Consider the following 15,072-nt stretch of genomic DNA (forward strand, 5'->3'; position numbering starts at 1 on the left):
GGCATATGGTAAGTGGCAGCTGACGTCGTTATCAGATTGGGGCCACATGGGAATACTGAATGAATACAATTTGGAAGCAGTTGTGTTCTATGTTGTAAAAGCTCCAGAGGGCAGACTTGTGACAATCCATCTCACCATACAAATATAAGGGCGCATGCGCGCATACTCGGACACACAATTAACTACAAGTCGGCACGAACGGACATGTGCAACACAACGTTCATGGGCAACCTGCTCTGTAGAAAAGTAGGAAGTCTATCATTTCGACATTTACTCCCCCCATCCCATCCCCCCGCATGGTCTACTTGGCTGCACCTGCATCGTATGCAACCAACTACAAAGTCACTTTGAGTGGGCAACATTAGTATTATAAAATTAATTCCACCCACCGCTACTACCCAAACAGAAGAGCCTCATTATCAGATCAACACTATATGTTGGGATACAGCGATGTTCAGTCTGCATTGGTTTGTACAGGCTATGACTTAACACGAGGTAACTTACAAAACATGTTTTCATCTACTGTGAACCACACACGGACCACACAAAGGCGGCCGCTTGCAGGTTCAAGAATGCGCATTTATAGTGAACATTTCCTGTAACAGCACAAGAAACAAAATGTATGAATAGAGGGGGACACAAATCCCATGCGTATACATGCACTACACGTGTTAAAGTGTACAGTTCTGACCCACAGAATTCCACTCAAGAGAGCGAACATGGACTGGGAACTTGTTGGAAACGCTGCTGGAGTTCCTCTAGGCGAGCCGAATGAAGCCACACATAAACGAGGGCACTCTGCCAGCCGTTAGCATAAGCCTGCCCTTGATATCTTGGTCAATCATTGAAATGCACCATGCTCACAATATTTGAAAATGCTGCTTTCTGGTCACAGCGAGGACACAGTGATGTACCAAAGCTTGGAGGACGACTCCGTCGTTCCACTCTTGGTCTCTGCTTTTTTAAGTCAGTATCCAGTGCTTTAGCCCAACTACTTTCAGTAAAGTTAACCAGGTCTATAACTCAGAGGATGCATGTTTTTGTTTGGAATAAAAGTGTTCTCCTGGTGATAGGAAGTTATCTGCTCACTCTAGGTAAGCGGCCATTCTGATGATGACAGCACTCAAGAATGAGACACGGCCAACATGGATGCCTTGCCTCACTCAATACACTGTTGCTTGACAGCCAATTACTGTAACTCTGCCATTAGTTCTTCATTGACCTAATTATTCGGATGCTCCTTTTACTCTTTTAATTGCCGTTATGTCATTTCAAATGAACAACCCCAAAAGAGCTGCAGGTGAAAAGATCAACAAAAAACAAACACCAAAGCCATCTTCCCAACTTGACCCTTCAGACTGAAGGCCAATCAGAAATGTACACCAGAAGAGGCACCTTTCACCTGTACATTAAGTCCCGAGACAAGCTACTGTAGAGTTGGTACACGGTTTTGGCATCTCGAACAGTCAAATAGGAGTACGAGGGCAGCACCATGTGTAGTTAAACACAAACACTAGCAGACTTTAAGCTATCTGAAAAAACATTTCTTGGCAAAGGTGTGGTATGTTAATGAAACACTAGGCAGGCCTATAAAAGTTCATCGATACAACACAGTGATGCTCAGGTAACAGGAGTGCAATTTGTGGGAGTTCCTCGTCATAACACATAATGAGCCACGGCAGGCAATGGAATCAGTTGCAAAATTAACGTCTATAACTCTGTCCGACAAAGATGTATTACGGAATCCGTATTCGATCGGACACACATCAAGAGTCAAAATGGTAGTCCTTTGGAAGAGACATTTTTTTCAAGGATTACTTCTGTCGTTCCTCTTTCAAAAACTAAAGATAAAAAAATCATAGAAAAAACCCTCATTAAAAATAAAATATAAAGAACCATACGATTTTCATTATGTCTACCATCATTATGTCAGGCACAATTCACCTTTGCGAGATGTTCACTCGAGAACCACCGTCAAGAGTTTCTCCAAGCACTTAACTTTAAAAAAAGGCAAACCAAACAGGTTCCTGTTAAAAGAAGATTGTCGCCACTGTCAGAAAAACGGGGAACAAAGACAATTAAAAGGGTCCACAAAGTCCATCTGTAAAAATCCTTTGCTCAGTCTTCACTCGCCCTCGGCACCACAGGCAGGCCTCCGGTCCTTAGTGAGGTGCACTATCCTTGCAGTGTTAGGTCTTTGAGGAGCACTGTGCTGTCAGTGTTAGGTCTTTGAGGAGCTCTACGCTTGCAGTGTTAGGTCCTCATTGCTCAGCTTGCCTTTTTCATTCCCTGTCACACTGTCCGTTCTGGACTCTCTGACATTTGCGGTTGTTTTCTTCTGTTTCTGCTTGGATTTCTTCAGCATGTGGACCTGTGGAGCAAGACAAAGAAAAAGAGGCCATCACATCAACATTATATAAACAAGCATACTTGTGATCCTGCACACAATCAAAAACAGATGGTTGTAGTTCGAGCCACCACACACGACTGCACAATCAGGTTTTGTGCTACATTTGACACCAGACTAAGCTACTGCATCATGTTGCCATTGCATACATGGTGTTCATGAATCAATAAGATAGTGCACGAAAAGACACTCAAATTAGGGAAGAATATGATAAAGAACGGGTTAAGGCGTATTCACGTCATGCATTAGTTGCTCAGTATTCAGAAACATGTCTATCACTCAAATTAGGGAAGAATATGATAAAGAACGGGTTAAGGTGTATTCACGTCATGCATTAGTTGCTCAGTATTCAGAAACATGTCTATCACTCAAATTAGGGAAGAATATGATAAAGAACGGGTTAAGGTGTATTCACGTCATGCATTAGTTGCTCAGTATTCAGAAACATGTCTATCACTTTCCATCAGGTTTGGGCTAATATGGAAAATGTGTCAGTGTTTGATCCATTTCAGGAAGCTTGGAGTCTATATACTGATCATTATTAATGTCAACATGTATAGCAACTGTTGGCGCGTATGTAGTCCAAGCGGAATGGAACAGATTTTGTATGGTACTGTAAAACCATACCTCTCAAGGTCGAAGGATGTAGAGATCAGAAGTTTATCGTTTATTTAACAAACTACAAGTATCCTACTGACTCTTCTTTTTGAGCCTCATTGTGTAAAAGCGTATAAAAGTACATTATTAGAACAAGGATGTTCCCCTGGTTTCCCAATCCACTTGGGCACAGCTGCATGGGAATAAAACCTTGAATATACCTTGGCTAGCCTGTCAGTATATTGGATTAGTTGGTGTTACGTTTCTGCATTTGACAGAGTTATTGTAACTCTTCAAATGCAAACCTTTGAATGAAAGCCCTCCCTTTAAACCGCTCTAGTCTAAAATCTTTTGCTTTGTTCTATTAGTGCTACAGCTTATCATTTGTTTTTATTTCAAATATACTAGGCTTTTTGCACAGCTGAAAAAATTGTGCCTAATGTAGACAGCCCTGCAAATTCCACTTACTGTTGAGAAGTCCTGCAAAGCAGAGCTGATAATGAGACTTCCATTAAGAATACATTTTATATATGAAATTGTTTTCACTTTCTTAGATTCTACCATATAAATTATGGTATTAAGGAACAAGATTCTGCACAGAACTTTAATGTATAAACAGAAAACAGTTTCTTTAAGCTTGATTGCAGCGATATAAAAGGATTTGTACTATGCATTGAATGTGTTTGTGCCTTGCAGTGGAAACGCAGAGAGGAAGTTGAATCTTTATTCGCCCAAAAGCAAGTTTAAAGCTTATTCCTTCTTAATTATGTACTGTTTGACAAGGTCAGAGACCCGACCCTATCAAGCAGGGATCAGGACACATCTGTCACGTCTTGGACAGCTTGACAAGTATCTCAGAAACCAGGAATTGATGCACACCCCAACCCTAGAAAAACAATCCTTCACAAGGCCCACTCCGGGCCCCTGCAACGTGCACATTCTTTCTTCTGTCCCTCTCCTGGTGCTGCGGTCGCCGAAGTGGCTGCTGCATTGCCTCCGTGCCCTCCACATGGAGCCCTTCAGTGCATTTGTTGCACATGCATCTGGAAGGTAAGCCCCCCCCCCCGGGCTAAAGTGTACAAGCGCACGTGCACACATCATCAAGCTGATCCCTAATTTATTTGCTCTTGGGACCAGTGGCAATGTCACCCTGCATTTTAAATCTGCAAGTGCTACTGGAGCTTAACCTTCACGCTCTGTTGGAGCATCCTCTCTGTTTCCATTGGCATCCTTGCTGCTGTGCCATACTAAGATGGCCGCTTTCTTTGTATGCATCGGAGTGATTTCTGTGATGCTGTATGTGGCATAGGATTGCCCATGGCCTTGCTCATCTGGGCCTAGCAGAAGGCCGGCAGGCTTGGCTGGCTCTCCTCACAAGGCCCACTACTAAGTTCCCTGTCTGCTCCCTGTCCGCTACCAGGCCGGTTCCGGGGTATATCTCTACATCTCTCACCCCCTCGCTTTCATGGAGGCTGCTAGCCCTAGGTCAGTTCCCTCACCGGTTTCCTTCTTCCTCCTTCCCTCCACCGTGACCCTCACAAAATCTGTATTTAGATGTCCCCCCCTCTGATGTATGAATGTGCCTGCATGCCTGAATCCTGTATTTAGTTGTCCCCCTCTGCTTTATGAATGTGCCTGCATGCCCGAATCCCGTATTTAGTTGTCCCCTCTGCTTTATGAATGTGCCTGCATGCCTAAATCCCGTATCTAGATGTGCCCCTTCTGCTGTATGAATGTGCCTGCATGCCTGGAATAACCTTAACTAGCTGTCCCTTTGCCTGGCCTCTCCCTCCTCCCTCTTCACTGTCTTCCCTTTCTTCCTCCCACACCGCCTGCCCTTGGCCCTTGGCCCTTGCAGATTTAAAAGGCAGGGTAACATTGCCATCACTCCATGCTCTCCCGATTCATGCCATGTCACAGTTGCAATGCCTCCTCTGCTCCACCAAACCCGCCCTGCACAAAGTCTGATGGCCACATTATGGAGGTACCATCACCACTTTGTTGCTCAGGATTGAATAGACTTTTTTGAATCAATCTGGTTCACCCTTCTTGAATCTCGACGTTCTCATGCTGGACTTTTGAATCATTTGTAATGTTGGTGGCCCTGAATCATGTTGTGCCCATCAACGACTCTGAATCATGGTATGCACATACGGCACTCTTGCATCATAATGTATTCATGATTGACTTTCGTATCTTGGCGGTGCTCACTCCATCTGTTTGTTGGCTCCTTAACACTGAATTTCATCAACTGTGCTTCTTCTCAACTACTCACTATTACTCAGTCTTCTCTTCCTCTTCCTTGCTTCTACCTTTGTCTCCTCACCATAACTAATGCACTAGCACTATTCAGAAATGTCGTTAGCCCTAGTAAAATAGTCATTGTTTGTTCCTCTCCCTCCGTCCCTTCCCTCACTTATTGTCAATGCTCTTGCACTATCTGAAATGTCTTCAGGCCTAGTACGAAAATAAATTACCCAATCGTGTTTTCTCAAGGCCTTGTAAGAATGTTATTTTATTTTTCCCTTGCTCTCTCCCCTACTTTGAAACACATGTGTATAGGCACTATACAAATAAACTATCATATCATATATCATGAGCAAGCTGATTGTGGGAACATGCCCCTGAGGCAGGAGCGCAACTGGACATGCCCCCCTCAGCAGAATGATAACCTCCCCAGGTGCTAAAGGGGATGAAACAAAGAAGAAGTGTGGGTTCAATGACCTCCTTCACCAAGGACCTTTGACTGTATCTTACCGTGTTTTTTTGGGAGGCCAGGCTTGAAGAAAATAAACAGAGGTGGCAGAGTGGGTGTGTATTCTAAGGTTAAAAAAAAAGGAAGAAGCATAGGCAAACCGGGTTCTACAACCAGTACTTGGAATAGGAAAAAACAAAAATGAGACACTACATACCTATTAACAGGGGAGCTGAGAATCAGGTTTCGTGATAAGACAAGAGGTGGTTCACAATGTCTTTGCGAGAACACCCCGATACGCGTCTACTGCAGCTTCATGGATTCCATTCCCAGGGCCCTCATGCCATCAGCGTACGTGATGCCGAATCTGAAGAAAGGACCATTTGCTGATGGGTTCCCCTCCTCACACCCTGATGTCACTGGGCATATCGTGCCCACGACACAGGATCTGAGGAGCGGAACTGTCTGCCTACTGAGCCTTAGGCTCCGTCACCGTTCAGTGGACTACGTGGGTGCTCACTTAATCTCCAAGGTAAGTGGTGCAGAGGACAACTCCTCCCAGGGGTGATCCTAACACCCTCTCAACGTGGGGCAGGAGGACAACAAGGGTGTTTACCAGAGCCAGTCCTCCTGCCCCAGAGGTGGGGTGTGGGATTGGGGAGGGCCACAGTCTCTGTCCCTTCTACCTGTGCCTGGTTAGGAGGAACTAAGTACCACCTTTTCTTGCCCTAGTCCAGTTGTGTACAATGCTGGCCAGTTTCTCTCTTCTGCTCCTTAAGACAAGAGATCCTTCTCATTGGGACTCCTGATCCCGCTTTATCTCACCCACTATGGCTGACCTTCTTGGGCCCTATTCCTTTGCCTTCCTGTGAGGCAAAAAACCTTAGTGTCCTCTTCAACTCCACTCTCTCCTTCTCTCTGCACATTACGGATCAAGCACAACAACCTCTTCATCGTCCACAAGGCCTTCTAGGGCCGGGGGCCCACACTACATCCAACACTCTTCCTAAACACCTTCCTTCTCGAGCCCTTTGCTCGGCCACCTCCAACTCTCTGATTGTCAGACGCTTCTCCAGGCAGAGAGTGGGGGGTAGATCTCTCTCCTCTGCAGATGCCTCCCTCATGAATGGCCTCCCTGCTCTTCTCAAACTTGAGCCAGATCACCTGAAGTTCCGGTAGCAGTCCATGACCTTCATTTTCGCCTCTGCTCTCTCTCTCTCCCCTGCTGACATACCTGTCTACCGTGCTGACTGGTGGCTTGGCTACCCTCAGAGTTTCATTGGGTACCATGCCCCTCCACGACCAGTCGCCCTTGCACTGCCTCCGAGCCTACAGTGCGCTTAGGAACTGTAACTGTAACCCAACAGTACCCCACCTCCTTGCACTTACCCAGAGCCACGCTGACCTGGTTGCACTTACACAGAGCAATGCTGCCCTGATTGCACTTTCCCTCTTCCCTGCACTTTCTCCTCTCCCTCCCCCCTCTGCACTTTGCGTTATCGCACTTGCTTGATCTGAATGACAAAAGGCCTAGTAAGATCATTTCTTTTGTCTTTCCTCTGTCTTCCCTTCCTTATCTTGTCGTGCCTAGAAACACTTGTGTACAGGCGCATTATAAATTAATTCTCATATCATATCATACAGGCTTCAAGCTCTACCATCAGCCCTCTATGCCGCAGAAATGTGGGGGGATATGCAAGCTCAGGCTCTAGGCATTGTGGAAAATAAATGCATGAAATCCCAGCTTATGTGACCAAAGTGCCCATAATGCCACCCTTCACATAGAACGCGATCTATGTCCGAATGAAGATCTCATCTGTCTTGAACCTCTCCTCTATCGGATTAGGATATGGTATGTTCTGGGTTTGTCCAGGTACAGAGATGTGCTAAGGCGCATCTTGTTATTTGAAGGATGCCACTCACTCCCCTGGTTCAGGCAAGTGAAACATTGGTTTAGTAAATTGAACTTTGCTGAACTTTGGGAGTCATCATACAGCGTGAACAAAGGGTCCAGCAAGATGGAGAAATAAATTAGGCATCAAGGCCTTGAGCCAATCTAAGGAGAAAGTATGTCTAAGGCTCAGTACTGGCCAATCCTATTTGAGAACCAAACATGATTTGGGATTTGATCATTACTTGGATACCATTAGCCACGCTTTACACGAGCACTATATCTTCAATTCTGGTTCAATACCTTGATGGTTACGAGCTACACCAAGAATTGGAACTGCTCTAATGGTTTAGCCTGCCTAATTTGTCGGGCTCAAGTTGAGAGACCGGTCCATTTAATGCTATTCTGTTCAGGCTACACGGACTTGAGAGCCAGATATGTATTTCCACTTTTGAGGCTGGTGAATATTCGTCGCATAGAGGAGGCAATGGACTATTTCAAAAACTCATGCAATCTCAACGCTGTTTACATTACTGTTAAATTCCTTCACTGGGCATGGTTGAGTAGGTCCTTTTAAGCTGCGTGTTTTAAAAGTTTTATTATTTATTACACATTTAATCATTTTCTAGAATTATATTTGATTTTTTTGTATGATGCATTCTATTACATTGTGTGCCAAATAATTGTAATAATTATGACATTTAATGCTCCCACCAGGACATTACTTGACCACCTTGTATGGGTCTCAATGTTAATAGCTTTACGTAATTGTTCCTCTTTGATATATGCTTTGATGGTTTTATGCCAAATAAAGTTGAAGAGAGAGAATATTTGACTACATCATTATCTCAATAGGGCACTGTGGAGACTGGGCAGATGGTTAAAGAGGGTCACTCCATATTGACAAGATATTGCATAGCACTTTTGTGTGTCAGCTTAACAACTAATGTTCGATTATGGAAATTCCTATGTAGGTAGACTTACTAAGTGAATTGTCTGCTTGAGAATGTCATCAAATCAACCCACTAGTCAGAAATGAATACCAGTATGAGGTTAAAGCGGTAAATGTTAGTCACCGAGTTTCTTTTTAATCATGAAAGTGGTTTCATCAAGGAGATCATTTACAGACACTCGCTAGACTCAAAGATGCACTTATCTAAATTGTCAAATTTCTTTCTCTTGAGAGTATTTTATATATTTTGTTTTAATCCAGAGGTAAAACATTTAATATTGTATGTTTCATACATCTTTTGTATGATTTGTTTGTTTAACATTTTAAGCCAGAAAGTTGTATTATTTACAATATGAATAAATATGTCTTGCAAGAATGCCAAAAAAAAAGATCAGACAGAAAGCAGACAGAAACCGAAAGAGAGGTTCAAGGGATGGGTTGCAGCAATGAAAGGACCAGGTTAAATATTTAAGATAATATTTAGGTATTATTTATTGTTTTGTTATGACCGGCCATACATTGCTTCTCACCAACATAAGTAGTCTCCAGTGGCGGCTGGTGACCTTGAAAGGTGGTGGGGCGTAAATTTGTTGGTGCGGATTTTGAAGCGAGCAAGCTCATGACCCGGCATGACCTGGTAACTGGCCATTCGCGAGTGCCGGCCCAGGATGCAACTCCGACGGCAGCTGTGCCGGTTTTAACCTGCTTCATCTAGTTAATTCAGTAAACATTAGTCTAGCCCTGCTTTTACTTCTGCATTCTGGGACTTGAAGTCTTGGATTGCCCATTATAAAACCTGGACTACAAGTCCCAGAATGCAAAGATAAAACTAGGGCTGGGCAGACGTACGTTTCACTAATTGAATGGATAATGTTGGGATGTATGCAATGAGACCTGCACTCCCAACTTTGGGCAATTCCAAAAAGCCTCGGTTTCAATCGTAGCTTCATTGTGAACAAAGCATTCAAAGTGCGATTTTCTGAGGTGTCCTTAATAGCGATATACAACACATACATGTTTTAATTTTGCAACAGTATATCTTTGCACATTGTTTTATTGGTTAAAAGAGGCGCGACTCTGACACTACTAGTCTGAATTCCTAGGTCAAAAAAATATAGTTTATCGTTTTAACATGTTTTTAAAAGTTCTGAAAACGTTCAGTAAAAAAATGCCACCTTTCACTGGTGTCCTGCTGGAAATCATTATTTGGCTTCACTGAGTGGGGGTGGCAGCGAATAGGGGACACAACACTCGCTAGATGGAGAAAGCTATGTGGGCTGGCCTTGGGCTTCATGCCTGAATCTGACCTCGGGGAATTCTGGGTGGAAGGGTTCGTCGCCTGCAGCATTGAACAACAGAGCAGCTATATGTCCCCCTGTCCCCAGGATGCTGCTCAGTTTAAGGCAGAGCAGTGGGGCTGGAGGCTCGGGTGCCGAGGGGCATGGAATTGGTTCCCTTCTACCCCAGAGGGTTGACAGACTGAAGAGGTCACGGGGGTCAAAGGGGAGAGGTAGGCGGTGCGGAGGAGCAGACTAAGAGAAGGACAGAGTGAGGGTATAGAAGTGGACGGGGGAAGGCAGTGTGAATAATAGCTGAGAGCAGTGGTGGAGATAGGGCGCCCACTAAGAAGGCAAGAGGGGCTGGCACAGGAAATAGGGCACGGTAGGAGAAGGGCTGTGGTGCAGCGAAACAACGGAAAAGGGAAGAGGGAAAGGAGAGCGGGCAGGGAAAGGCAGGAAAATAGGAAATATCTCCAGAGTGTAGGGCCTGCAGGCATCAGGCCGGATGGAGGTAGGAGAGTGGGTGGCGGCTGCAGCAGACAGGCAGCTGGCCTGCCTACAGGCAGAGAGGGAATCGCTTCTGGGAACGGTCTGGTATAGATGGCGGCACTAGCCCTTACTGAACCCCTCCCAACCCTTGACATTTATGACATGCTAAACCACACAAATAATATACACAAACAATTAATCAGATTGGTGGAATCCCCAGGGCAGGGCTCCAGGACCAGGACGGTCGGGAGAGCACTGTCCCTGGGGAATGAAGGCCGCCCCGGGCGGTCACCACCATCACTAAGGTTAAGCCCTAACAAAGTCACACTACTTAGCCTCACGCAATTAACCTATTAACCTGCAAGAACGGGTCTCGACAGCACCCAAACTCAGCAGCGCACTAACCCGCATGAACAGAAGCGTCTAGGACAATGTAGCGTAAATAAATGCATTACTGTGCAAGGTGTGACACAATCACTAGAATCAAAGTTTTTCAGGCAAAGACCTAATGCATGTATTTTTGACAGACTACAGACGCTGTTATCTTGACTCACGACCAAAGCTGGGTCTAAAGCTCAGACCTTGGGACAGCGCAGACCACGTTCCACAGAAGTCACGAAGTACCGAAGCCAAGTGTTCATGTTTGTGTCGCAGAAAAAAGAACTTTCAGGGCAGCTTCTCGAGTGTTGTGATGTCTTCTTCACACACACAGAGTCCACTCAACAAGGAACCGTATTTCCGTCGGCACGCAGCGCCGTGTGCGCCGAATTACATTAATGTCATAGGCTCTAAAACAGCCAATGACATTCAGTGATTTGCTGTTGCTGTGCAGAAGTCCTGACCACTACTCTAGTGCCCCGCTAGCCTTTGCACTGCCATGGGGGTTACGTAAAGTGCGTGCAGCTACCAGCTCCACGTACTTTACATTGGAAAAAGCTGCGTAAAAGGGGACGCGCCCCTCTGAAACAGCCCGGCAAGCCATGAACATCAGGGAGCCTCTGTTGGAGCAGCATTCATTGAAAATGAGAATGCTGCTACAACAGATTTATTTGGATTGCAGGCAGCGCTGCAAAAAAAAAAAATGTATGCAGACGAACACTTTCTTGACAACTGACGTGCTCTCTGGGGGGGGCGACGCCCCCCCACCCATTATAAGCGGCCGCCACTGGTAGTCTCTCCGAAGACAATTTGAGTGCTGCATATTGCTCACAACACACTAACTTTTTTTGTTGCTTCCCATGCTGTGCTGCCAACAAAAGAAAACAACTTGCGGAACAGTGGCGGTCATTTTGGAATGTATTACAGCTGCTGTTTTGTACATTATATGACAACTTATTTACAAGATCTATTCGTTCATACCCTTAGCATTTTGTTATACTTCAATTATTACAATAAGGATGACAGGACAAGTCTTCTCTCAACATGCACTTTATTTTAACTAACGCCTCTTCCTCCCTGAGGTTCCTCCCTTTCCTCTTGCTATGCCTCCGGTCACTTAACGCTTTCAGGCCTTCCATTCTTTCTCGCAACACAAGTGAATGTTTAATTATTTTTATATTGTGTTTTGGAAGATTTTGATTTTTTAAATATCTGCACTCTGCAAATAATTTGCAAGGTACACATTTTGTAAAGTAACATGTCATTCACTGTGGGCTAATTTACAATTTTTTTTTTACATTTGTCAATGACCACAGAAAAGCAAGTCTGTCATTAAGAAATTACATTTTCTGATTTCTCCATGCATTTAGATGGCAGCCATCTTGATTAGGGGCACTTCATATCTGCAGTTCACTGCCTACTCAAGACAGACAATTTTCAAAGGGATATTTCTTGTTGAAATAATAAGAGCAATTTGTCAAAATTTTGCTTTCAAGTAAAGCAGTGCAACAGAGCAGCACAGGCAGGGTAGAGGAAAAGGGGTGGACAAGAGGGAAGAGCAAGGAGGCAGGGAGTGCAAAACAATCACATTACAATAACAGTACATTCCTGCTTCAATGAGATAAAACAATAATCCAGAGAGTGATAGGGTAAAGGTTCCAGGGACCGCAGACTCATAGATTATCGGTCTGGGAAGGCTTCTTCTGAATGGGAAGGATTTAGGGGATTGAAAATTGATATTACATGCATTGCAGGTGGTGCGTTTAACCCCAGTGATGTGTTGTGTGTTACTCAGGCACCTTGGAGACTTCACAATAAACACCTTGACTGTGAAGCAGAATATTTTAAACTCAAAACCAATGAAGTTGTAATGCAATGGGGGGAAAGCTTGAATATGTGAAAGAACAGAAGAAGGGAGAGCACACAGAGTGGTGCTGCCACTGTCCAGGCTGGATAAACCTGTGCTTGGATAGTGAGTGGCATGAAAACCAGAAACGTTGTGTCTGGTAGATTTAATTTGAGAAAGTGAGAAAACATTTGGTCTGCAACAGCAACCAAGCAAAGCCTCAGGCATTTGAGGTCAGCGACTGATGACACGCAAAGTTGGGTATTACCGGCATACTGGAGGTTGCCCCTAAAGGATCAATATACTTACTAGAAAGGGAGAGCTAGGACAGCAGCAAGTCATAAGGTATGTGAAGTGGGCTTGGCCCAAACGACTACATCTGAACAAACTGGTACAAAAAGAAATCCAGGACAAAACCGCTAATCCCAAAGAGAGAGAAAGGATGGACATTAAAACAAATCTCTTTACAAAATGTTTTAAAAGCAAGTAACCTCTTACTTTATTTTGAGCACCCAAAGCTCACAATCCAATGTGAAGGATAAACACTTACCACATGACAATTCTTTGGGCAAGGGAGCTGAAATTAAGTTATATGAATTGCATGAAACATAGTTCATCCAGCTTAAAAACTGTCTCGGGAGGGTAGCTCAAGAGCAACATGCTTGTCTTGAAAGTAAGATGACGCAGAGCAACACAGGCTCGATCCCCGGGTCCACGCTTAGAAACCTCTGGGTATTAAGCGCGTTATAAATAACCAATTACAATTACTACTTATTCTGTTGCCTACAGGCAACATTTTCTTTATGCTTGTAGAAACCTAAGTGAATAGTTTTACAGCCATCACTACCGTAACCATTTCATGCAATATAATATATATATATATATATTTTTTTTTTTTAAAGTTTGGCATTGCACGCGTTTTGTATGTAAATAGTGATGAGCATGTTTTGTGCAACTTAGTGCCTAATAAGGCATCATGTCTGGTTCCAGAGCACTGTACATTTAGCAATCTCTCTTTGCATTGCCCTTCCCTTATTCACCAAACTGAAAAAGCTTATGGCACATTGTCCCTAATCTGTGACACCATCCCCCCACCCCCCACTCCCTGTACTCCTCTGCACCGACCCCTAGGGCCCCTTCTAAAACCAAACCGCAGACAATCTTTGCTATCCCATGGCTTAATTCTTCTCTGGTCCTCTGTGTGAGATGGTTAGATTTTCCATGCCTTTCTCTGCACTTTGTAATATGATTTTGAGTTTGTGTGGAGGAATGAATGGACTGTGGTGATAGGCATACCTCTATGTGGTGCCACTGAGATCAACATATTAACATGTCGTCCAAAGTTGACTCATTTATTTGAATGTTTAAAGTTTGGTATTGCACTTGTTATATATATATATATATATATATATATATATATATATATTCAGTAAAAAACTTTGTTAAAGGGACGTTATGGTTCCAAGTAAAACTGAAAAACCCCTGAAATTCTCCAGTTATGGTAAGCTAAGCAACCATAACTCGCGCCACCACCGTGCACTGCTTAGACTAACACCCAGGACATCAAAGATGACATCACAAATGTCATTGATGACATCACTGATGACATCACATGTCTATCTCCCTCTTTTTTGTTCACTGACATATGTAAGCCAGGTGGCTTTCTTCACTGTCAGTCAGGAATTAAAAAAGTAAAAAGTACTATATTTGTAGATCTTACCCTCTCATATGTTCTTACAATACTTTCCTTAAGGTACAGTGACATCATATGATACATATACACAGGAGAAGAAGGAATCCTGAAACACAAGAATCTTTTCTGTGCATGAAGTTAATTAGTTCGGTTATGAACACTTTCTGGTAATACTGCAGTTTTCTTTGCTTACTTTACGTTCCCTGTACATGCTTCTATTTGTGTGCATTGTGGTCTCTTTATGTTTTGTGTGTAATAGTACAACTATGCAGTAAGGTTAGCATTCGCAGATACTTATGTTTCACACAATGCAAAATTCTGTAATGGAAGCATTTATCAATTTAGTATCCAGCATGGGAAGATTTTGAATATTGCACCTTGATAGCGCATGCTGCAGACAATGCCTAAGTTTCTTCATTGGTGCGTTCATGTACTGAAAGAACTCAGTAATGAATGGCATTTTTTAGCAATGCATTGCTTAATGAACTTTTTGGCATATGATAGTTCTTCAATGATCTCTGATACTTTTCTGCCAATATTATAATGACAATCCCTTGTGGAGGCTCTACATGAAAACTAAATGCACATGTGATGTCATCAGTGACATTTGTGATGTCATCTTTGATGTCCTGGGTGTTAGTCTTAGCTGTGCACGGTGGTGGCGCGAGTTATGGTTGCTTAGCTTACCATAACTGGCGAATTTCAGGGTTTTTTCGGTTTTACTTGAAACCATAACGTCCCTTTAACAAAGTTTTTTTACTGAATTTCATAGGTTTTTAGTAGCGCAACTTAACTATAACGTACCTTTAACAAAGTTTTTTCACAGAATATACACGTGCATCAT

General features: G+C 43.6%; 1 protein-coding gene across 3 annotated transcripts in view; it reads right to left on the reverse strand.

The window, feature by feature from the left end:
• Positions 1–1,984: 1,984 nt before the first annotated feature.
• Positions 1,985–15,072, reverse strand: part of DGKQ (diacylglycerol kinase theta) — a 1,656,676-nt gene continuing 1,643,588 nt past the window's right edge. For 2 of the 3 annotated variants that reach the window (XM_069626396.1, XM_069626395.1), the window contains one exon: positions 2,108–2,371. In XM_069626396.1, the coding sequence (XP_069482497.1) occupies positions 2,240–2,371 (132 nt within the window). In that variant the 3' untranslated portion in view covers positions 2,108–2,239. Of the gene's footprint in view, positions 2,372–15,072 lie in introns of all 3 variants that reach the window. The other variant, XM_069626394.1, reaches the window with a different exon arrangement.

The sequence above is a fragment of the Ambystoma mexicanum genome, chromosome 6p, assembly GCF_040938575.1.
Source record: "Ambystoma mexicanum isolate Mex_15411 chromosome 6p, UKY_AmexF1_1, whole genome shotgun sequence".
Classification (NCBI taxonomy): Eukaryota; Metazoa; Chordata; class Amphibia; order Caudata; family Ambystomatidae; genus Ambystoma; species Ambystoma mexicanum.